General features: G+C 40.3%; 1 protein-coding gene and 1 long non-coding RNA gene across 3 annotated transcripts in view; both read left to right on the top strand.

Moving 5' to 3' along the window:
* The first annotated feature begins 6,007 nt into the window (after nt 1-6,007).
* The window catches only part of LOC131218898 (protein pleiotropic regulatory locus 1-like), a 151,676-nt gene continuing 131,977 nt past the window's right edge, over nt 6,008-25,706 (top strand). Inside the window, exons 1-3 of one of the 2 annotated variants that reach the window (XM_058213776.1) lie at nt 6,008-6,213; nt 6,469-6,493; nt 23,049-23,172. In XM_058213776.1, coding sequence (XP_058069759.1) covers nt 6,080-6,213; nt 6,469-6,493; nt 23,049-23,172 — 283 coding nt within the window. In that variant the 5' untranslated portion in view covers nt 6,008-6,079. The remainder of the gene's footprint in view (nt 6,214-6,468; nt 6,494-23,048; nt 23,173-25,706) is intronic. The other variant, XM_058213775.1, reaches the window with a different exon arrangement.
* LOC131218902 (uncharacterized) lies at nt 7,627-12,340 on the top strand. Its single transcript, XR_009157916.1, has 2 exons — nt 7,627-7,869; nt 7,975-12,340. It is a non-coding gene; the product is annotated as an uncharacterized LOC131218902 (long non-coding RNA).

The following is a 25,706-nucleotide window of genomic DNA, read 5'->3' as shown; positions in this document are numbered from 1 at the left end:
TCTCTCTCTCTCTCATATATATATATATGGAAATGGTACTATGAGGTCTTCATCATGGGAACTACCCATGAGGTTGAGCTGTGTGGGCCCCACTATGATGTGTGTCAAACATCAACACCATCAGTTAGATGCACCATTCCATGGTGGCTCATGTGCCATGTGCTTAAAAATCAAGTCAATCCATGATTTGGGTGGGCCACACCACATACAACAGTTGAGAGTGGTTATCCTCCCATTAAAATCTTGATAATCATTTATTGGGCCCATTGAGATGTGGTTCACAAATCCAGCTCATCCATTGTGAGTGTCCCACTGGGATAAGGGGTCATACCAAGTTTCAGCAACATTCAAAACTCAGGTGGGCCCCACCAAGTGCTTTTATATGTTTTAGGCATGTCTTCACATGATTTTAGATGATATGGCCCACCTGAGTTCCATATGGGGCTGATTTTTGGGATATCCCATAACCTAGAGGTGACCCCCATCAAATGCGCGGTGTTGATGTTTGACACACATCACGGACCTCATGGGAACTTCCCATGAGGTCAAGTTGTGTGGGCCCCACCATGATGTGTGTCGAACATCTACCCCATCAGTCAGATGCACCATTCCATGGTGGGCCACATGCTTAAAAATCAAGTCAATCCATGACTTGAGTGGGCCACACCACATACAACAGTTGAAGGGAGTTAACCTCTCATTAAAACATTTATAATCATTTATTGGGCCCACCGAAATGTGGTTCACAAATCCAACCCATCCATTGTGTGTGTCCCACTTGGATGAGGGGCAGACCAAGTTTCAAGCACATCTAAAACTCAAATGGGCCCCACCAAGTGCTTTTATATATTTTAGGCATGCCTTCACATGGTTTCTGATTGTATGGCCCACCTGAGTTCCGTATATGGCTGATTTTTGGGATATCCCATAACCTAGAGACGACCCATCAAATGCACGGTATTGATGTTCAGTGCACATCATGGTGGGGCCTGCACAGCTAGACCTCATGTGAAGTTCCAATGAGGTTGACCTCATAGTACCAACTAATTACATGTGTTTTCATGCAATTTCTCTCAAATCAATATTAAATGTATACATCAAACAACACCAAATGCATTTGAAAGTGAGAGAGTAGTTAACCCCGATCAAATTTCATGATAATTCAAAGCCAAAGCCTAGTCGGCCCCACCATGATCTACATGTTATATCCACTCCATCCATTCATTGGTATAGATCATTTTAGGGCATGGGCCAAAAAATGAAGCAAATTCAAAGATCACGTGGACCACACTACATAAAATACTGGAGATTGAACACTAACCATTTAAATGTTCTTCCCATAGTGTGGTCCACTTAAGCTTTGGATCTATCTCATTTTTGGAGGCATACCCTGGAATGATCTAGCCAAATGAATGGACAGCGTGTATAAAACATATATATCATGGTGGGAACTAGAAAGTCCATCTCATTTTCCATGCCTAAAAGTTGTTGCTACGAATTTCATACAACATCCCTTCTATCACAAATTCCGGTAGCATGCAATTAATGTTTACAAAATGTAAAATACACTGCAATTCCTCTGAAATACATCCAACCAAATATGCATTTGCTTTCTAGCTCCTAAAGCAGCGACTATTGAACTTAGACTGCAATTGCATCTCTCTCCTAACATTTTTAAAAGGTCTAGTCAATTGTAGAATCTGAATAACTAACTAGAGAAGACTCTGGTCAAATATAATAGCCCCATATCTCAATCAAACCAAACATGTTGTTGGGAGCGTTGCACAAACCACCTTAGGATCTCACCTCCCAAAACACTAGAATTATGGGATATAATAAAGCAATGATATAGATCAAAGCACAAACCACACGACACAAGAGATTTTACGTGGAAAACCCTCGAAGAGGTAAAAACCACGGGACCTAGTCCAGAGCAACAATTCACTATGAAGTAGAACGTTACAACCGATTACAAGCACACACCACTTCGATCAAACCTTCTTCACTCATGTAAGAGTGGATGAACAATAAGAGAATAATAAAAACGGAGAGATCTCACCGATCACGAGGATGTAGAAGTGTTGAGACGTCAACTGCGCAGTAGATCACCTCTACGAGTAGAATCTTCCCTTCCACAAGCTTCCTCTCTCTCTTTTCTCTCTCACCTTAGTCGTGAAAACACCTTAGCCTGCCCTATAATAGCCCTAGGGACCTCTATTTATAGTTTAGAAAAATCCTTTTCCGCACCTCTGTGAATCCACTTTAAATTTACGCAGTCTGCACAAAATCCGCACATAATCTGCGTAACCCTCGACTGGTCGAAGGACCCCTTTCGACCGGTCAAGCATGACCTTCGACTGGTCGAGGTAAAAAAATCTAGCTTGTTGGACTTTGAGTCGAGCGAGCCTTGATTGGTCAGGCAGCTTCCTTCGACTAGTCGAGCAGTGCAGTGAAACAAGATTTCAGACATCCGTACTGCACTACCTCTCCTCTGAACTGAGGAGGAAAACTTCATTAAATCTCCCCCTTTTTGACTCAGGAAGAATTTGCCTTCTTCAAGCCAGTCAAGTTTCTGCAAACCTCAAACTTGCCCATGAACAATGCTTTGGTTATCATGTCTGACTTATTATCATCCTAGTAGACCTTCTCAAGCTGTAACACCTTATATTCCAAAGTGTCCTTAATCCAGTGATACCGAATCTTTATGTGCTTCGACTTGGAGTGTTGACTTGGATTCTTACTCAAGTATATAACACTTTGACTATTGCAATAGACCACGTGCTGCTCTTACTTCAAGCTAAGTTCTTGTAGAAACCTGTTTATCCAAAGCATCTCTTTATATGCCTCTGTGACTGCAATGTATTCGCCTTCTGTCGTCGATAATGATATGACCTTCTGTATCTTACTCTGCCAAGAAACCGCTCTCCTTAAAAACGTGAACATGAATCCCGATGTAGACTTCCTAGAGTCCATATCACCTGTCATATCTACATCCGTGTAGCTTTTTAACACAGGTTTTTCATCACCATAACATAGGCTCAACCTGGATGAGCCTCTTAGATACCACAGTATCCATTTCACCGCTGTCCAATATTCTTTGCCAGGATTGGTAAGATACCGGCTGACAATACCAACCGCATATGCCATGTCTAGGCGCGTACACACTATAACATACATCAAACTTCCTACCACTGATGCGTAGAGTATTTTTCTCATCTCATCTACCTCTGCCTTTGTCTTTGGACACTGCTTGTCGCTCAATTTGAAGTGACCATCCAGTGGAGTACTGACCGGCTTCGCTGCATTCATATTAAACTGCTCTAGGACTTTCTCAATATACCGCTCTTGTGACAACCAAATCTTTCTACTGCTTCTGCCGTGGGTGTCTCCATTTCTACGATCTGTTTAGCCAGACTCAAGTCTTTCATTGCAAACGACTTGCCCAACTCCTGTTTTAGCCTGTCAATTTTCTTGATATCTTTACCCATGATAAGCATGTCATCAACGTATAATAGCAAAACTAATAAATCACCATCTGAGAACTTGTGCGTGAACACACAGTGGTCCGATTCCATTCTATCATATCCATGCTTTAACATGAACAAGTCGAATTTCTTATACCATTGCTTTTGAGCTTGTTTCGACCCATACAAGCTCTTCCTAAGCCTACACACCATATGCTCTTTGCTTTTGACTTCGAACCCCTTTGGTTGATGCATATAGATCTCTTATTCTAGGTCACCATGGAGAAAGACAGTTTTAACATCTAACTGCTCTATTTCCGGATCCATGCTAGCCGCCAACCCAAGCAATACCCGTATGGATGTCATCTTCACAACTAGTGAGAATATCTCCTCAAAGTCTATACCTTTCCTCTGACCAAACCCTTTCACCACAAGTCTGACCTTGAACCTCGTTTGTGAATTCTTTTGCTCAATCTTCTTTCTGAACACTCACTTGTTGCTCAGAACTTTCTTGCCCTTAGGCAATTTCACCATATCATAGGTGTGGTTCTTATGCAAGGATTTCATTTCCTCTTGCATAGCTTTCAACCATTCCCCCTTACGCTCGTCGGCTAGGGCCTTAGAATAATCTTTTGGCTCTCCCAAATCAGTGAGCATGTACTCATGCGGCGAGTACTTCTTGGATGGATGTCTGTCCCTAGATGTCTTCCTCACCTGTAGGTCAACGGGTGGATCAAGTGGGGGCTGCTCCCTAGGTCCATCTTCTGTAGGACTCCCTCGTCCTCTGCACCTCGATGTACTCCCCCGTTATCAGGCACCAAAGAAGGAATAATTGGATTTGAGTCCTCTAGCTCACTCGAAATATACTGGGTTTTCTCTGGCTTACAAATGTCTTTTAAACATTGATATTCAAAGAAGACTACATCTTTGCTCCTGACAAGCTTCTTCTCGGTCGGATTCCACAATCTATAGTTGAATTTTTCATCACTGTACCCCAAGAACACACGTTGCCTGATCTTCGCATCGAGCTTGGACCTCTCGTCATTTGGTATGTGAACGGATGCCCTGCATCCAAACACCCTGAGATGACTGTATGATGGATCTTGTCCAGTCCACATCTTCTTATGTACTTCTCTATTAAACGGGGTTGATGAAAATCTGTTTATCAAATACACTGCCGTGTGCATTGCTTCTCCCCATAACGTCTTGGGCAACTTTGAATGGGATAACATGTATCTGATTCTTTTTAAAATATTGTGATCCATTCGCTCAGCCATACCATTATGCTGGGGGGTCTTAGGAACTGTCTGTTCATGCCATATACCCAGGGACTTACAATACTCATGGAAGTCACTAATGTATTCACCACCATTGTCAGTGCGGGTGCACTTTAGTGATCTACCTGTCTCTTTCTCTCGACCATAGCATGAAATATTTTAAACACACCAAAGACCCCGTCCTTGGATTTCAAAGCATAAACTCAAACCCTCCTAAATGCATCATATATAAAAGTGACAAAATACAATGTCACACTCGAGGTTTTTGTCTTCATAGGACCACAAATATTAAAATAAACAAAATCTAATGTATGCATTTTATTAACATGGGAAGCAGATTTAACAAATGAAATTCTATGCTGTTTCCTTGATAAACAGTTAATACATGCTTTAAGAGGTGTACCTGTCACTTTTGAAAGGAATCACTTCTTCGCTAGTAGCTGAAGCTATTTTTTACTCATGTGGCCTAGATGCCCGTGCTACATGTCAGTAGCTAAATCTTCCGCTGCGTTTAACCCACCATTGTACACATCGACACTTACCTTATAAAGGGTGCAACACCTTTTCCCCTGGATACGATCGACGAACCCTTGATGAGTTTCCAGCGCCCACCAACAAATCGGCTTTAGTACTTTAGGGTTGTATATTCTTCTTACAATAATATAATTCAAATGATCACCTCACTTTCACAAATTTAGATGGATATTAGATTTTGTCTGGCATATATTTGAATAGTTCTGACCTACAATGCAATACAATACTATACACATATCCAAACACACCCTAAGACAAATGGGTCCACAGTAAGCCATCTTATATATGTGAAATCCACTCCATTCACCCCATTAAAATAATTATTTGGACCGTAAACATAAAATAGATTCAAAACTTTCATGGCCACATTAATGGAAACAACATAAAATTGCTCTAAAAACCCCCGAGTTCACGTGGTGTGGCGTGCCTGAGTTTTCAATCAAGCTGATATTTGTATTTCCACTTTATCATTGTGAGTCACATCTGATTAACGTGTTTGATGAAAGATAAATACCATGTTGATCGCCCATACAAACCTACGGCATCCTATCCCCATTGATCCTTTGGTGCGGCCACATGAATTATGGATCCAGCTGATTTCCATAGCGCAGCCCTAGGATCGAGGATGGTAACCGATGGACGGAGTGGATTATACGCATACACCTGGTGGGCCACGCAGAGCTTGGGTGTTCCAAGAACAGGTGTTGCACAGGATAGCTTCTTCCGAGTCGGGTCCTCTCTCTAGTATAGGCATAGCTTCTTCCGCGTCGGGTCTTCTCTTCTCGTGAGAGGGGGGGAACTGAAATGCCGGGGGCTACAACAGCCATGGAGCCAGTCGAGCCTCAGTCTCTGAAGAAGCTGAGCTTCAAATCCCTAAAACGCGCTCTCGACTTCTTCTCCCCACTCCACTCCCAATACCCTCCTCCTGACTCTGAAAGGTTTTTTTTTTTTTTCTTATTCTCTCTCTCTCTCTCTCTCTCTCTCTCTCTCTCTCTCTCTCTCTCTCTCAGAACCCTAGTCTTCTCTCTCGATTTCTGTAATTACTTTGTTGGATTTTTTTTTTTTTAAATTATTATTTTTTAATCTCTATGCTTTCGTTATTCCCTTCCATCTCCCGTCCAACTCGATTCGTCTCTCTCTACGCTTGATTTCTAATTACTGATTTATTTTTTCACTTCTTTTTTTCTTGGCAGTAAGAAGATACGGATCAGTTACAAGGTCAGTTTTGTTTATTGATTTGTTCTTTCCATCGATGCTGGTGTTTTCGCCTTTCGTTTTTTCTTTTCTTTTCCTTTTCTTTCTTTATTCTTTTTCTCAACTCTCAGTGTAGCAATTGAATGGTGCTGGTCTTCTAGCAATTTTGAAGATGCATATGCATGAATGGATGTTGCCACGTAGGAAGTTGGTGGGATTGATCTAGGCCCTTTGCCTAATAACATGGGGCCTAATATGGGTAGCTTCAACATCTTATGGCTGTAAGGCATGACGTTTAGGACCGCCTCCCCTGTTCCTTACCTGGACTCATCTTCCTTTTCTCGATGTTGTAAATCACACGATTAGAAGAAAGAGGAGGTATCATTGCATTTAAGGGATGCACTTGGTTGATATCAGATGATAGATTCTTATAAAGATGTGGGAAGCATCATGAAGAAAAATGAAGGGGATGGTTCGCGGAATCGAGTCCAATCCTCTGTTACTGATGAGTTCAAAGGTTGTAGAAGTCGAAAGGAGACCACATTGTGATGAGGAACAACAAGACTCTAGGTCCTTAGGGGGGCTAGGGCTGGCTGGCCTGGGTTGGGTTGGCCCTGCCCCCACCCTAGTCCCATAAGCCTTGGCCCTGGCCAGGTTGAAGAGGCCATAGGGCCAAGGCTGGTCCTACAAGGAAAAGATTAAACGATCAAATGTTTGAAATACTCCAATCTAAAAATATTTTTAGGGGAATGCATCATCCGTGACTTAGGGCTGTCAATGGATTGGGCTCGGGCCAAGCAAAATCAAAATTTTGAATAAGTCTAGCCTGTCAGGCCCAGCCCAAATAGTTCAAAATCTGGGCTGAATCCAACCCGACGCTCGCCCGTTGACAGCCCTACCGCAACGAGTCCCATTATATGAACGATTTGGATCATTGAAACATGACCGTGCTTGGAGCCACTGAGTGTCTTTAAACTACACATGAACGTTGAATGACATTGCTAACAAGTGCCTTTAAACTGTCAATTCTTTATGCATAATGGTGGCCCACTTGATGATTGGACTAGCCGGGCCCATTCTTCACTGCCCCCGCCCTAGAAATTGGTCTAAATTTCAAGCTTGGGCCTGGACATGGAACTCTCTTTCTGTAGAGGGAGAAGAATCCACAAGTTCCCCCACGTTAATGGTAAATTGAGAGGTCTCTTTTAATTCTAAAGCAAGATCCAAAATATCAGTTTTAGAGCGTGTATTGGCTTGCCTAAAAAACAATCTGTATGGTATTTCATTAGAGAAAATTGGAAGGGTAGTATCCAAAGGGAGTTAGGAGGGTGAGAGAGAAGAGGGAGTAACTATAGGAAGTGACATAAGGGTAGAGAATTTGGAAGAAGGGGAGGTGGGTGGTTGGATGGAAGTTAGAAGGAAGAAGCCCGAACCAGAGAAGAAAGGAAGAAGGCATAAGGAGTTGTCAGAGTTTTCGATCCTTTACATCCGCTAGCTTTCCTAAGGGATGGTTCCTAATCAAATTTTCAAGGGCCCTTTGACTCTTTGCTAGGGCGGGTAATGTCATGGAGGTGATAATACCTCGCGATTGGGTCTTGGCGGCTTATTATGGTTTTGCTTCGTCTGAATGAGCTTGCTAGAGGAGGTGGCGAGAGCTGTGAAGTTGCTGCATGGTGAAAGTTTTAGAGTAAAAAACTTGTGGTTCAGAAGGCTTGTTTTGGACTAGAGATAAAGAATAGGGAAGGGGAGAGGGATGGGAAACAAAATAGAGGAGAACAAAGGGCAAAAGTAGGAAGGAGAGCAGGGGGAGCTTCAAAGAGAGAAAGGGTATCCAACAATGTCCGGAGAGAAGGCTCTATCTCCTTCAGAGATGCAATGGTTGGGAAGAAGCATGTGTAGCAATCGATGGGGGAGGGGAGAACAGAGGAGGTGAAGTGGATAGGGACGGAGGATTCCAATGAAGGTCATGTGGTTTGCATCAGGTTGGAAGTGATAGACAAGGCCCGGAGTATGCTTGTAACGTTTGAAGATGCCACCATTTCCTAGAACAAGAGATGGGTGGAAGATTTTTGTGGTTTGGCAGATGTTGATTACACTGTTAAACCAATCTAGTCAAAAGAGGCTTGGATATGTGTTTGTCCTGAGTTGAACTTAGATCAAGCGTTGATTGTCGGAGCCATTTTCAGGGATAGATCAATTAAGTAGATAAGAAAATGGTCGGAGCGTTCTTTTTTGGTAGTGAAGGGGTATGGTTCTTAATTTGGGGAATCCCTTTAGAGCTTTGGTTTCGAGAAGTATTTGTAGCAGTTAGCTTATGTCTAGGTGAAGTAGTAGCGATCAACGTCGCAATGGAAGATGGGGATGAGCTTAGGGTAGCTCGGGTTTGTGTGAAGAAGAAGGGAGCTATGACAAGTCCAAAAGCTGTGAAAATTGCCGTCGAGGATGTGAGATTAGAGTTAAGGGTTGAGAGAGGAAAAATGGGGGTAACCACTTAGATGGGCGGAAATCTGGATGAGATAGGAATCCAAAAATCCAGTCGGAAGCCATGGATGCCAGCAAGGGAGACAGAGCATGTTTAAGTTGCTCTAGCGGTATTGGACGAAGGGCCTCTTGTGTGCAAGCTTTCCATTGGTGGAAAGTAAGTGGGTGAGGGAGAATGCCGGATCGACATGTGGGGGAGAGGTCTGTGGGAGCATCATAAATGCATCCCACCTCTCCGAACCTTCCAATGGCTATAGGCTCCGCTTTCGAACCTATCTTTTTCTCACCACGTGCCTTGTTGGTGGTATCCTCGGGTGACGTGGCAATTGGAGAGAGGGGGGTTTGCTTAAGGAATCACATCGATGGTCCATTCAAGGATCGATTTTAATGCAGATAGTGGAGAAGTCTTGGTGGTCGGTCCACATGTGGCATCAAGATGGTTGCAGTATAGCTACTGGAACTCATGTTATGTCGACACTTGGAGAGGATGGGACACAAGCCTCTCTTGCTCTCATTCTATCCCTAACGCGCGTGGAGGAAACACATTCTTTGTCACGAGTGCTTAATAGGCACAACTTAGTAGATCTTCCTTTGGGCAATGCAAAATACACATGGTTCAACGGTCAAGAGAATGCTATTCTCTCGTGGCTAGATAGATTCTTGGTATCTGTGGTTTGACTTGAGAAATTCTCGATGGTTAGCCAATTTCTGATTGTCGCCCAATCATGCTAGAGGTGGTTGAAGAGAATTGAGGCTTAAAGCCTTTTAGGTTCAAGCTAGCTTGGTTGGAAATTGATGGTTACGAGCGCTTATAGCTGGTTGGGGGGCCCCTTTGGTAGTAGAAGGTTTTGCTGGATTAGGATATGTCGAAAATTCAAGCTTTTGAAAGATAAGATTAAAGATTAGAAGAAGGATGCGCTTGGTGCTTGAGAGGCAGAATTTGATAGAATAGTGAAGGATATTCATGATTTGGACTTAGTAGAGGAGGTCAATGGTTTATCAGTAGAAGAAAGAGATAAGAGAGTAGCCTTATATTTGAGTTATGCTAAAAAGAAGAGGAAATTAAGTGGTGTTAGAGATCAAGAGCAGTGTGGCTTAAAAGAGTTATAAATACTCGCTTTTTTCACAGCATAGCGAGGCTCAGGCGCATGGAAATAGGGTTAATAGTTTGGTTGTGGACGGGTTGAGGATTGCGGATATGGGATAGATATGAGATTCTATCATTAAATTCTACAAGAAGTTGTTAACTTGTGACTAATGGAACAAGCCGCGGCTTGATAATGTATATTTCCAAAAGTTGTCGAGTGAGGACGCTGCTTCTCTTGAAACGCCGATATCAGAGGAAGAAGTTAAAGCCACCCTTTATTCAATGTGTGGAGATAAGGCCCCTAGACTTGATGGTTTTCCCATGTTTTTCTTTAAGAGATTTTGGCAAATTGATCAAAAGAGATGTGATGGAATTTATTTCAGAGTTCTTCAAGTAAAGTAGTCTATCAAATGATCTCGGGGCATCATTTATAGCTCTTATTCCTCTAAAATAGACGGGGTGAAGCAGTTAAAAGACTTTAGGTCCATTAGTCTTATCGGGAGCCCTTATAAAAATTCTTGTCAAAGTCCTTGCCTTAAGATTTCATGGAGTTTTTTTGAAGATTATTGCCGAGAATCAAGGACCCTTTGTTGCTGAAAGATAGATTTTGGAAAGTGCTCGTATTACTCATGAATGCATCGACTCCAGAAACTGGGAGAGGAAAAGTGGGATAGTTTGCAAGCTTGACAATAGAAAGGCTTACAATCATGTGGATTGGAAGTTCTTAGATTGTATGCTTGATAGATTGTGTTATGGTCGAAAGTAGAGAGGGGTAGGATTTGGTCATGCGTGCAATTCACCTTTTCTATCTTGGTCAATGGGTCGCCAAAAGGTTTCCTCAAGGTGTTCAAGGGTCTTAGACAAGGGGATCCTTTTTCTCATTACTTCTTCATTGTAATTGGGGAGGCGGTTAGCAAGATGCTTTATAAAGGGGGAGGAGAATGGTTTAATTAGTGGTTTCAAGGTTTCTGACGATGAGATTCAAATAAGCCATCTCCAATATGCAGATGATACTCTTTTGTTTTGTGATGTGGATGTGGTCTTAGTGGGTAATTGTTGGAAAGTTACTGTATGCTTTGAAGCAGTTTCGGGGCTAAAGATCAACGTGGCAAAAAGTGAAATGTTGGGAATTCATGTGACCGATGAGGACTTATCATGTTTCGCGACTGTTTTTGGCTGTAAGAAGGGGGTGGTCCTCTCGGCGTATTTAGGGTTGCCCCTTTGTATCAAGAAGCGAACAAATCACCTTTGGGCTAAGGTATTGAAAGATTTGAGGGGAAGTTATCGAGGTGGAAGTGCCGATATCTTTTCTTGGGAGGTTGGTTGACTCTCATTAAAGTGACTTTCTCTCATATTCCACTGTTCTTCACATGTCTCTTCAAATGTGCTAAATCGGTGTTGGACAAACTAACAAAGTCGAGAAGAGATTTTTCTAGAAAGGGCCAAGGAAGAAAGGAAGTTCATCTTCTCAGATCGGAAGAGGTGTGCAAGCCGATTGTTGTAGGTGGAGTTGGTTTAAAAAATTTGGGATCCATGAACTTGACGCTTCTTGTGAAATGGCATTGGAGATTCAGAATCGAATTGGGTAGATTATGGAGGGAGATTATAGTTAGCAAGTATGGAATGGAAGTTGGTATGTGAAGATCTCCTCTCTACTGAGCCTGTAGTCTTTGGAAAGTGATAGCGTCGACGGAGCATATGTTTTGTAGAGGGATCGCCTTTTTTGCTTGTGAATGGGCATCATATCCGTTTCTAGGTGGATGTTTGGTGTGGAGATTGGGCGCTTTAAGATCTTTTTCCAAGAATGTCTTGCCTCACTCTGGATTGGTTCATCTTTGTAGTATGTTGTTATTCTCTTTCCGGTGGTTCTGTCATTTGGAATCCTCCTTTTTGTAGGAATATGGAGGCAAGGTATCCCGTATCGGTATCGGTTGGCGTAACGGTGCCCTCCGATATGGATACGGATATGGGGGTGTAACGGCGATACGGGGGCGTAACGGTGCAAATTTTATTTTATTTTTTGCCAAAAAAATATGGATTAAATTCGGAATATTCTAAGCATTCCAAATATGCATTCATTTGTAAATTGGAACATGTTTATGGTGGTGTAACGGTCCACTCTTTAGTGAGAAGTTGTATCGGACTGTTTGATGAATTTATGAACCAGACAACCTGGATTTGACTGCAAAACTAATATATTTAATTTTCTAACTATCTACCATCAATGATAGATATATTAGAATGAATGTAATATGAAAATATCTTACATGTGTAGGTGTTTGCAATTATTTTTCGTAATTTATTCTATATTAATATTAAGTTATTAACAATTTAACATACCTATGGCTGTGACTGTGATTCCTGTCCCGTGACTTGTCATCCTCAAGTCAAGAATTTTTATTTATTTATTTATTTAAAAATAGTAGTGTCTGACATACTTCCCTGTAACTTGATTGGTTGTCAGGTGAGCTATTTTAAATACAAGTTCGGCAGTGTCAAGTGTGTGCTTGGTTGCTTGCAATAATACTGCTGTGAGTTGTCTGCTGCGAATGCTTACCTTAATACAAATATATACTTACAATCACAAGTCACCACCAAAATGAAAATCAGCTTTTTTGCGGTTACTCGATCTCCACATCATCGTCATTGTCATCATCAGGCAGAGACTGTCCAATAGGTGGATGTGTTGCATATCCATAATATCTAGTGCCATAAGGAAATACTAGATCAACGAAACCAGAAGATTATTGATCTTGACTAGGCAACGATTCCGACCCCGAGTAAGGATATCCACCAGTGCCCATCGAATAGTCATACTGGTGCCCGTACTCAGGCTGTTGAGAATCTTGAGATTGAGAGTGCGTCTGCTGTGATGAGTAACTTGGATTTGGATCTGGATATCTATAATCATATGGATATGGATCGGGAGGACTACTCCAACATGAATGTGATGGAACAGGCTCATTATAACTATAATTATAATCCAATTGACCATAAGAATATCTATCATAATAACCAGGACCATGAGCCTGTTGATGTTCCGAACCTCCCGGACCCGGTGCACCACTAAACCTATCCTCTTCCTGCTGGCTGTATTGTGACTCGGTACACTCATAAGTCCAACCTCGTGTACTACCTTGTTGATGTTTATCGGCATCGCGATCTATAGACGGCTGTATAGTGTGTTCAGCAACACCAGAAGTGCCAGCACCATGGGCAGGGGGGTCATCATCACCATCATCCGACACGGTCACGCTACCACTGCTCATACTCTTTTGTTGATCTTGAGCCGTACTTGGCATAAAAAGCTGTCCCTTTTACTGGGTCTACATCTGCACGAATCTCTTGTTGCGCTGTGCGTATTACTGGGTCATCAATTTTCAATTCTTCACTATCCTTTTCAATTTTCTTTTCCCTTGTTTCCAACCAAGGTAGAAGCGGGTCATCCTCATCATAATTATTGTCCAAGTTTATTGGATAGTAGTCCGTGTCATCAGTAGCTGTAATGCTCTTATGATGTCGTCGCATTCTTAGCTTTATATTGTAGTGCATGAAGACAAGTCTATCCAATGTCCTAGTCTGCAATCTATTCCTATTCTTTGAATGAATAACTGCAAAACAACTCCAATTCCTTTCGCAGCTAGAAGAAGATGTTGTGTGGCTCAAAGCTTTTACTGCAAATTTTTGGAAAGCCTTTGTACTCTCTCCAAAATTAATCCAACATTCGGCCGGTTGTAACCTAGATACTGCATGTTGTGTAAGAGCATCTCCAAAGCTACTCAGGCGATTTCCAAATGTATCTAATTCATTCAACGCCTTTATTTGCATATCTAAGTCAGGCTCTAATCTCTTTATCACATTCTTTAGCTCGACACGAACTTCATCATCCGCAATAAATGATTGGGCATATCTGTACATAGGATTTAAGTAGTAACCTGCTGTATGAAGATCGTGATGGAGTTGTCTTGTCCATCTCTTGTCGATTATCCTCCAATAAGACTCTCACCTTCTACAATCACATTGAATTGCCAACTTTGTCTTATCTGTGGCATCGTATAAGAAGCCCATAGTAGGTGCTTCATCGATTTCAACAAGACGGAGTACCCTCATTAGTGGGTCCATCACCTTTAGGATCGACTTGACCCTCTTCCAATATTTATTATCCCGTATGATGTTCGCAACTTCAACCGGTGTCCTTGATGTCTTCTGCCTATGTTTTGTTGTTTTGTGTTGAGCCAATCTTGGGGAGCGAACATCTCACTCAACTCTCTCCTATGCTGGTATAAACTCTCTAATACTATAAAGTTTGTTACGAATCTAGTCGCCGCAGGCCTCAACAACTCTCGTCCTTTCGTTAACTTTCTCACTATTGCGACTACTTGATTACGATTGTAAATAAACGTCGTCATTTCTCTTGCCCTTTCGACCATTTCCTTAACATTCTTCTTCTTCCTAATATCTTCCAATATAAGATCAATATCATAGGCAGCACGTGGTGACAAAAAAAGATGTGGTCTCTTTTTCATCAACTCATGTCCTGCAAGCTTATATGATGCTTCATTATCCGTCAGAATCTGCACTACATTCTCCTCTCCAATCGCTTCCACAACTTTATCCATTAGTCCAGTAATATAATTAGAATCTTTTGTTACTTTTGAGGCATCAATTGACTTGTGGTATATAATTCCTAAGTGGCAGTACACCATGAAGTTGATCACGCTGCTTCTGGTTGGGCCAGTCTAACCATCACACATGATTGTGCATCCTCTGGCCTGCCATATAGGTTTAAAGGTTGCCACGTATGTTTTTACATCCACATATTCTGCATCTGTCCATTTCTCCCTAATCTCCTTAGCCATGGGAGCTTTAATTCCTACACCTGCTTCTGCTGCTGCATTAATTACCACCTGCCAATATGGAGAATTGGCCGTGTTAGGAGGTATGTTGGCATGTATAAATAACTTTGCTGCTGTCCTACCTAGCTTCTCAACGGAAGTTCTACTCCACATTTGTTTTATCTTATTTTGTTTAGTTGATTCTTTCCTAAATAGGATTGGATCAACAGAGGGTCTCCTAGGCTCATTTACTTCTTCATCCAAATGTATAGGAGCCTCACGTGAAGATGTTTGTCGTCGGCTCCCGAACACACGTTGTAACCCACTAAACCTACCCCCCAACCCCCACCTGTAGAAGCAGTTGCACTCTCAGCTGCACTCCCACTCCCACTGCCCTGTATCACGTATTGACCCACTCACGCCAAACATGTGGCAACGTTCTTCCTCTTCACGAGCTAGACGCAAGCTCTCTCTCCTAGCTATAGTTAATTTCCGATCTGAATTTTCGTCAGAATCAATAATATCTTCATCACGAACGCCCATATATTCAGGAATAAACTCCTCCTATAGAGCTGCGTCCAAAATCTCATATTTCTTCTTGTCTAGCAGCACTTTTACCCTTCGACTCATCCAGATTGGCTTGCATTAAAATCATTTTCTCTTTCGGGAGTACATCCCGCAACTTGACCCTTTCGATGTGCCAAATATTGTTTGAGATGGGTAATTCCACCAGTTACTAGTTTATCACAATAGTTGCACTTCATTTGGTGCCCAGTACCACCAACCCTCTGACAATGTTGCCATCCAATATCCTCACTTGTTGGCCAGACTCAGACATTTCCTTAGGCAGATACTAGATATAGATTAGATATGACCCATGTCTATGTGAGATTGTGAGTCTACTCGCTATTCTAAATTTATATACAGTTTTTAGAATTTAATCAATAAAGATGATTTTATGTTCTAAACCCTAAGAAGCTCCAAAACCTGTCCAATATAAGAAAATATAAACATAAAGTCACTAATTCAAAAATAGAAAAAAAATATAAAATCATAACAACAATCTGTAAAATGGACATTAACATGTTCTACTATGATTAACACATCATATTCTACAATTAAAACAACAAAACATTCAATAAAAAATGATTTTTCAAATTAAAAAAAAAGGGTTGAAAATAATGCATAAATAGAAAAAAATATAAAATGACAACAATAATCTGTAAAATGGACATTAACATGTTTTACTATGATTAACACATCATATTCTACCATTAAAATAACAAAACATTGAATAAAAAATGATTTTTCGAATTAAAAAAAGGGTCGAAAATAGTGCGTAAATAGAAAAAAATTATAAAAAAATATAAAATGACAACAACAATCTATAAAATGGACATTAATATCTTCTATTATGATTAACACATCATATTCTACCATTAAAACAACAAAACATTGAATAAAAAGTATAAATAACTATTTTTGAGAATAGTGTGTAAATAGAAAAAATTATAAAAAAATATAAAATGACAACAACAATTTGTAAAATGTACATTAATATCTTTTACTATGATTAACACCATATTCTACCATTAAAAAGGAAAACATTGAATAAAAAATGATTTTTCGAATTAAAAAAAAGGGCCGGAAATAGTGCGTAAATAGAAAAAAATTATAAAAAAATAAAATGACAACAACAATCTGTAAAATGGACATTAACATGTTCTAGTATGATTAACACATCATATTCTACCATTAAAACAGCAAAACATTCAATAAAAAATGATTTTTCGAATTAAAAAAAGGGCCGAAAATAGTGCGTTAATAGAAAAAATTATAAAAAAATATAAAATGACAACAACAATCTGTAAAATGCACATTAATATCTTCTATTATGATTAACACATCATATTCTACTATGATTAACACATCATATTCTACCATGAATTTGCAAGTTTCCTCTAAAAAAATAAAATTCTACCATTAAAACAGCAAAACATTCAATAAAAAATGATTTTTCGAATTTAAAAAAAGGGCCGAAAATAGTGCGTAAATAGAAAAAAATTATAAAAAAATATAAAATGACAACAACAATCTGTAAAATGGACATTAATATCTTGTATTATGATTAACACATCATATTCTACCATTCAAACAACAAAACATTGAATAAAAAATATAAATGTCTATTTTTAAGGAAATTTTGGAAAATGGCCCACGGAGCTTCGAATCAAGAAAATCCTTAATATAAGTTGTTTTTATCTGTAATATCAAGCTAAGAGTGGTCGAAAATAGCAATAGAATGATTTAGGAAGAGTTTGGAAGAAAGAAGTTTCAAAAAAAGTGAAAAAACAGACCTTAAAAAGCAAAACAAAGAGGCTGTTTTTTGACCGTTACGAGGTAGTAACGGCTAGGGTTGTACACAAACCGGGCTGGCCCGATTAACTCGCTCGACTCGGCCCGACTCGGAACTGAGTTCGAGCCGAGACGGGCCATTTTCTTCAGCCCGAAACTGAGTTCGGGCCGAGTTCAAACATGTCCCAGTTCGGCCCGACTCGGTCCGAAACCCGACTCGACCTGGCCTGACTTGGCCGTTTATATATATATATATATATATATATATATATATATATATATATCCTAAATCTTTATCCTAATCATTTGAGAAAGAGAAGTGAGAACGCCGTCCGTCCCTTTGTAGATGGAGCAGGCTTGAAATTGGCCTGAACTCGGCCCGAGCTCACTCGATTGCTGACCGGGCTGAATTTGGGCTGGACATGTTAGTCCGGTGACTGGGCCGGGCCAAGTTCGGGCTAGATGTGGCTGGTGACCGGGCCGGGCCAGGTTGAGCCCAGTTCGACTCGGATCGACTCGTGTACACCCCTAGTAACGGTCGTTACGCCTTGTAACGATCGTTACGGGGCCGTTACAGCTACATAATTGGGGGGGTGCCCTGTTACGGCCCCGTATCGCGTAACGGCCACTGCCGTTACTGTTACGTATCGGCCGATACGTAACCGATACGGGATACCTTGTATAGAGGATGAGAAGATTGTGGAGTTTGCTGGATTAGTGGATCGTCTGAAGAGTATAACTGCTTCATCTCAAGAACAATACTCGATGATTTGGTTCGCTCATTGCTCATGTAGATTTTCTGTTCGCTCATTTTTCCGTTTGATTAAGGAGTCGCCTTGTAACCCTGGTCCTCCTCATCCATTTCATCATTGGTTTTATGGAGTCTCCCTCAAGTTGCGGTATTCGTATGGCTAGTATGAAGAAAGAGAATTTTTATTGTTGACAGTCTTCAAAGGAGATCCTTAGTCATCCCTAATATTTGTTTGATGCGTGTATGGAGAATGCTGAGACGAGTGATCATATTTTCATTCATTGCCCATTTGCTTGTAAAGTGTGGGAGTATTTTGTTGTATTTTTTCATACTGATTGGGTGATTTTGAAGTTAGTTGAAGACGTCCCGTGGGCTTGTCATGGGGATGGAGTAGGGAAATTTGGGAGAGCTATGAGGAGACTTATTATTATGACTTTATTTTGGTCTGTTCGAGGGGATCAAAACGGTTGTTGCTTTTGGAACGGGAGTTCTATAGTGGAAGGGATTAGTAGAAAAGTTAAGGGTCTTCTTTTTGGGTTGGGTTCCTTATGTTAATGCAACAAAGGGTGCTAATTTTTTTGTATCTTTTTTTTTTGGGTCCCGGTGATGGATTGTATTCTTTTCTCATTTTTTTTGCAGGTGTCTTAATAAAATTTCGGTTCTCTCACAAAAGTAACCAATAGTTCAAGAACTTCAATAAAGATTCTTGCTAGAGTAGCTAATGGCATACAAAGATGTATAGAGGTTGTTCACCAGTCATGGTGGATCCAAAGCTTCATTAAGTGGAAGGGTCATGAGTATCATGACTTCTGGTGACTATCATTTTACAGTGTCCGTACCTTGATGCTATAAAGAATTTGAAGGACCTGGTCAGTTTTTGTTAAGCCAATAAATGTCAGCTCGTGTGCATTGTGGGACCCTCTGGTCAACAGGGAAATTTCTTGCCTTGCTTGTGGATGATTGAAGAATGTAAAAGTAGTGATGCAACTAGAAGTCCACACAAGATGGCTGATCAAAGATCTGCTAAATCCAATCCTCCATATTGTTTGAATCAATGATTTTGGACAATATCCATGGTCTGATGATAATTCTGATGAGATCAACAATTAGATTACATTGTGTGGCCCATGAAATCAATCAGATGGTAATTAAAATTTGTATGATCTATAGCAATTGTTGCTCCAGATATGAGGAAAATCGTGACCCAGATAGGCCTGTCGCTTACCCATTTGCATTAAGTAGTCACCACCTTGTTTGGCTGAGGTAAGCTGCATTGATAGACTCAAGGGTTGAATTGGCGCACTTAATGAAACTAGCCTTTTCCAAATCAGTGTGGCAGTGGGAATCCTCTGAGGTCTTGTATTGGTCTCTTGCGTCATTGATTTTAGAAACAATGAGCAAAAAAAGGTGCTGTTAGCTTGCAAATCTGAGAAGGTTAGGTTAATGTATTCTAATATTTATCTTTCCATTCTTGAACGATGGTAAAATTTCTCCTTTGGCCTTTGGAAGACAGTTCCAAGAACTGAGTTGTAATTTGAGAAGGCAGTTTGTGATGCTGATAATGTTCATGTGGATAACCAACGAATGATTTTGTGATGTTCGGGGAAATATCAAGTTAAAAATCAACATTCTAGAAAGTGAAATGATGGGTATTTGGCCGAGCAAGGAGGAAATGAGATGGATGTTGAGCTAATATCTTTGGATGTAAGCCAGGAAAGCTCCCATCTTTTGAGCCTTCCCCTTCATGGTGTAAAAGCCTTCTAAACATCTTTGGGAAAAGGTGGTAGAAAGTGTGGGAAGGAAACTCTACCTGGAAGAGTAGATATCTATCCCTTGGGGGCGGATATATATTCCAATTTATTATGTCCATGTTTCATTGCCTAGTCAACATTATTGGAAAGGATCTAAAGTGAATTCTGGTGGAGAAGAGTGGAAACTAGGCATAAATTCCATTTGCTGGAGTGGGGAGATGTATACAAGCCGAAGGAGATGTATTCATGAACATCCCTCTGTTAGACAAGTGGCTGTGGAGATTTGAGGAGGAAGATGGTGATGGATGAATTCTCGAGCAAATACTGTGTGGGTAGAAGGTAAAGTACCTTTAGAAGGGAACTTGTCTTTTCTTTAGGGAATGGCTCTTGTGTTTAATTATAGGAGGACAAATGGTGTGGCGACAGACCTTCTTACATTGCTTTTCCTCAGTTGTACATGATGATTCTTGTGAGAGATGTGATGATCTCTCAGCATTATTCCCAATTAATAGCCAACAAGTGTGGTCTCCAAACTTCTGTAGAGACCTTGGTGAAGCAAAATTTGAAGATCCACTAGCCTTATAGCTATTTTGGATAGCTATGGACCATTGCTTGAGGAGAGGAATAAGTGGAGTTGGAAGGTGAGTGGACATCAATGGTGCACTCTTTAGAGTTTACCAGAGGAGGAGGCATCGTTGATAGAGTACTGGAGCAGAGGAGTTTATGTGGATGGACGTCGGGTCCATTGGACCCATTTTCTGACTCGCTATGAGTGCATGAGCGGTATGACTGCACTCTGGCCGCAGGCCCATGGGGCGAATTTCACACCTTGTCGTGCGGGTGTTTTTAATTTTAGGCATTTTGTTATTCTTTTCTTTGTTTTCTGGGGCTTTAGTGCACCTTTTTTTTTGTTATTTTTCTTGTTTTTAGGGGCTTTAGTCACTTTTACATTTTCCATGTCTTATATATATATATTGGGGAAAACCCTATTTTATTATTATTGAATGAATAAAAGTTTGTATGCTTTCTTTCTCTTTTACCAAAGAGATTAGGATTTTAGGATTGACCCTTGGGTGTTGAGGATTCCACCTGGTTTCAGATTGTCCTTCTTTCTATATATTCAAGGTGCAAGAAAAGGTAAGTATCAACTGTCTTTTTTTTAATTTTTATTTTTTTAATTTTATTTTTATGCCCTAGAATTCGTACTCCCTCTCATCTCGAACCCATCTCTCTTTTTTATCCCTTTTGTACCTCTCTGGATATACCCTTTTGGCTTAAACGGAAAAGAGGGATGGCTAGTTAGGAGAATCGAATCCCAACTTGATTGTGGATTGGCTTATGCTAGATCCGGGATATCCTCATATCCCCAAGTCCTTCATTTTTTTACTGTTTATGTGATTCTATACCAAGTGGCATGATCTTGATGGAATGCTTTCATCTCTGTGTTGAGATTTGCTTAATCGACGTGATTGATAACAGTTAGTTGCCTTATTTTATTACTTGAATCTTTATACATGCACCTACAGCTAGGCCATCACATGTCCTTGCATCAGAAGGCCAGTAGATAATGTTGTTTTTCTGTGAAATTGTCCTGTTCGTCTAGCAATGGACTTTCAGTGTTTACAGAGTTGGGTCTAACTGCCCTCATATGGAAGTACATGCCAACCAAGGATTGTGGCCTTTGTGTGGCTATTTGAGATGGATAAGGTGCTCACGCTCAATCATTTGAAGAATAGATGAGTTGTCATCCCAAATGTGTGTATCCCGTGCCTTATGGATCCGGAGTTGATCAACCAAATGTTTATGCACTGCAGCTTCTCGCTGATTGTTTGGTGTAAGTTTTTTCATCTTTTCAAGGTGGATTGGGTGATGCCCCATTTGTTTGAGTTCTATAGGGTGTGGCACGAGGGATGTAGAGGCATAACAATGAAGTTTTCCTGGATGATGACTCTGCTTTCTGGTCTTCGGAAGGTTTGCTAGAGTAGTCTGGGCCTCATTGTTGGAGCTAGTTCAATACAACTGGGTAATGCCAAACTTGATTGGAGATTTTTTTTTTCCCTAGCATGTTATGGAGTCGGACTTGGTTAGGAAGTAATGATCATGTTAAGACTCTTAAATCTTGCAGGATTATGGTTGATATGGGTTGAGTGGAATCGGAGGTGCTTCCGAAATCAACTTAGGCTCCCAGATTTTCTCATCAAACGAATGACATCTTCTTCTAGAAATCCAAGCTATTCTTAGCATTATATTGGGGAATATCATTGCTATTACTCAAACAAGTATGAAACGTATGCTTGCATATTTGTCCATAGGTCAAATTGGATATGTAATTATTGGAAATATTGTTGGAGACTAAATGAGGAAGTGTTTTGGAGAGTAAGATTGGAGATCATAGATGGGCTGTGATCATGAAGGCCCCCCGTTTATATATATATATATATGTATGTATGTATGTATGTATGTATGTATGTATGTATGTATCTTTTTTGTCTTTCCAAGTTCTTCTTTTGGTTTTTGTTGGCGTAATTTTGTAGTTATTCTTTGAGGATAGCTGTGGTTAGGAATTAGGATTCTATGTTGTTCGATTTGAAGACACCTTACTTCCAATTCTTGATTGTTCCCTTTCTATATCCTTTTAGAATTTTCTTAAGATGTTTTGTTGCCTTTCAGAAAAAAAGTGAAATCGTCTTTGGGCCATGGGAAACAAAGGTGGCCCTCACATATCCAATGGTCCTGCCAATCAAGACAGGGCCCTCCTGTTAAATTCGTGGTGGTGCAGACCATAATATGGTGTGTGTATGTGTTTTTGAGAGCATGGGTCAATTTTATTGCTCTTTTTTTTTTTTCGTGAAAGGTGGATCAGTTTTATTTGTCATGATGTATACTTGTATTAGTATATTTGATCCTCATTTTGATCTTTATATGATATTTGAGTGCTAAACTGTGCACCTATACTAGAGCAATCTGGGCTCCATTATAATGCGTGTTGTGATTCTTGATCTCTACCGTGCCGTATTTCTTCTTAAATAATCTTCGTTATTATTAATTTTCTTATTACAAAAAAGAAATATGCTTTTAGTGAGGCTACCTTTCTTTAGTTGGGTGATTGCAATTGGTCTTTGGCTGGAGTTAGCATATTTTTCAAGATCACAGAAGCTTGTCATTGCCATCATCATAGCCGTGTCACCCAAGTCTATGATGTTAAGATTTATTCTGCAGATATTTCTGGCTATTTTTTCTGATAATTCTCGGGTACTAATCTTTACAATTGCTGATTCTGCATTACATTTTCTAACTTCATACGCGACTATTTTTGAAGTTGCACGCTGAGTATGGGGCTGTAAGAAACTCGTCTACTCAGCCTGCTCAGGAAAATTCCAGCACAACTCCACATGAACAAGGTGATCAGGATGCCACTACTCCTGAGGTTTTGGGTCTACAAGGTACTTCTAATACTCTCTTAATTCAATTTTCACATTTCTAATGCAATATATTTGATATTCAACTAATTTTTCTCCTGCTTGGTACTTGTGCATGTAAAATGCTAATAAGTCTTGCATGTTTGTTGTTGTTGTTGTTGTTACTATTTATTAAAGCAAAAACCAGTGGAATGACTTTCTCTTTAGGGTTAATTTAGTCAAATAACTCTCTGCTTATGATGATTGCCATTTCCCCCAAAATTATTAACTTTTGTAGTAGAATAACCTTTGACTGGAAGTCAATAGTTTTTTTTTTTTTTTTGGGCGAAATCACTGAAGAGCCTACCAAAAGCATTTTTTTTTCCTGTGTAATTCTCGTTTACTGGGGATTCAAATCAAGTGATAGGGGTTTAATTAGCAATGAGGCCCATGTGGAGCCATGCCAATTTGCATGCATGCACACGTGCCAATCTGAAATGCACGTGTGAGATCCAAGCTTTCCATCAGGTGGCTTACACCATCAAGATATACTGACCTTAAAATCATGCCATTGCAAGCCTTAGGCAGGCCAAAGCATGCAAAGCCTATGGCCAACTAGAAATAATTGCTTTAACCGTTAGTTAATGTTGTATATTAGGACCAATGTTTGTAGTATCGGTATCATTACGTATAACTAGCTGGGATACAAAAACATGTATCGATATTGCTGATACTTGGAAATGTCTTGCTGACTGAGGGAAACATGGAGACAAAAGTGGAATTTTTAGTGAAAATTTTGGAGATCCACCGGGTGAGTTTTTCCAACCTAGTCAGAAAATCTCACCATAGCAGTTGTCACCCGCCCTCCATTAAGCTTTTTGTAGGAGAAACGGTTGACATTGAAGTCCCCGCCAATACACCAGGAAAACGACCACATGTCTGACACCATCCAACTCTGCCCAGAATTGATCCCGCATAGCATTTCTACAGGGGCCATACACAATGGAGGACACCCACTGAAAACCTAATGAAACATCTCCTAGCAACATAGAGAGAGAAAGAACCCAAAAAAACATCTAGCCTCTTCCATACACAGCTTTTCAAGCAACCGAGATACCCCCAACTGCCCCCAAAGCATTGGGAGAGACCCAATTGACATTGCTAAAGCCCCAAATAGAATTAATCGTACCTTTGTCCACCGATTGTAGCTTGGTTTCCTGAATTGCAATAATGTCAACCTTCATCTTCTTACACATTTGCTTGACCTGAGCTCTCTTTACACTGCTCCCCATCCCACTAACGTTTCAAGACAAAATTATCATTGATTACCGCCTTTCCCTAATCTCGCCCTTTTCCCCTTGCCTGCAACCAGTGTTTTAAGTATCGACGATATCGGCCGATATATCTCACGATAAATCTTGTATCCCACGTATGTGATACGAAACCCGTAAGTAGTGGGATATTTCCCACATGTTCAATTCAGTGAGCATTTTTAATTTTCGATTCTTTTCTTTTTTCTAAATCATGTTAAATTAGTGTCAAATTATTACAAATCCACGATTTTTCATGTTTTACATGAAAAACCATGGATTGGGAGCTTCAATTTTAAGATGTGGAGGAGATGGGCCGAGTTGCGGAAAATTGGTTTTTTTTTTTTTCCAATTTCTCGCAAATCTGTTGCAATCTTTGTGTCCAAACATGTATGTAACCTGATCTAGTGATTCTTCTTTTGAACGTATTGCTTGTGTTTCCACATGTCTTCTTACATTTATAAATTCTATGAATAGACTTTGAATATACTTGCATCAATTTAGTTAGACAACGCATAGATTAGGACCCCATATAAAGAAAATCTATTATGTGCACTTGTTTTTTGTAATGTTTTGATTTATATGTATTGATGTCTTTTTTAACAATCACTGAAGTTTCATTGAAAAATTCGACCAATTTCCCAATGTTTTTCCATGTTTCCAACAGTAATGATACATTACGCAATACAATCGATATATCCCATGTGATAATTGATATGTATTTGTATCCCAGGGGTGTGATGCGTAACGCGATACCGATATTTTGAACATTGCCTGCAGCCTCATAATTAATGGAGCTCTCCAAGTTCTACAACTCTCTTTAACCCTTGGGGGATTTCCTGGGCTTTAACTTCTAGCGATGTTGATGTCGTTGTATCGCCTTGGCTTGCACAAATTGGCAAAAATCATATTCATCCCCATCCTGCGTACTGTAAGACATACCCACCAGACCCCCTACACTGACCAGGGCGTCTTTAGTCCATTGAAATTGTTCCTTTGCGATCACCCCTTTGCTTGTTCGATCCTTAGAGCTTACCACGAGCCTCCCCCTGTTGTATGTACTGACAGAAGTCGAGTTTTCTCTAACTTTCTCTGCGCACAAGGGAGTCACAACCATGGCTTCCTTCATAAGATTCTCTACCCGCAGTCGAACTTCCACTAGCATCCGTCCGATATCAGTCTCCTAGATATCGAAACTCTGCGTCCGCTTCAAAATTTACCCCTTGAGCTCTGTCCGAGTTGAGGGTTGATTCGTCTCTAAGATGATAT

This window comes from Magnolia sinica, chromosome 11 (assembly GCF_029962835.1).
Source record: "Magnolia sinica isolate HGM2019 chromosome 11, MsV1, whole genome shotgun sequence".
In the NCBI taxonomy this organism is placed as follows: domain Eukaryota; kingdom Viridiplantae; phylum Streptophyta; class Magnoliopsida; order Magnoliales; family Magnoliaceae; genus Magnolia; species Magnolia sinica.
The sequence above is the reverse complement of the archived record's forward strand: the minus strand, read 5'-3'. Positions and strand labels throughout refer to the sequence as shown.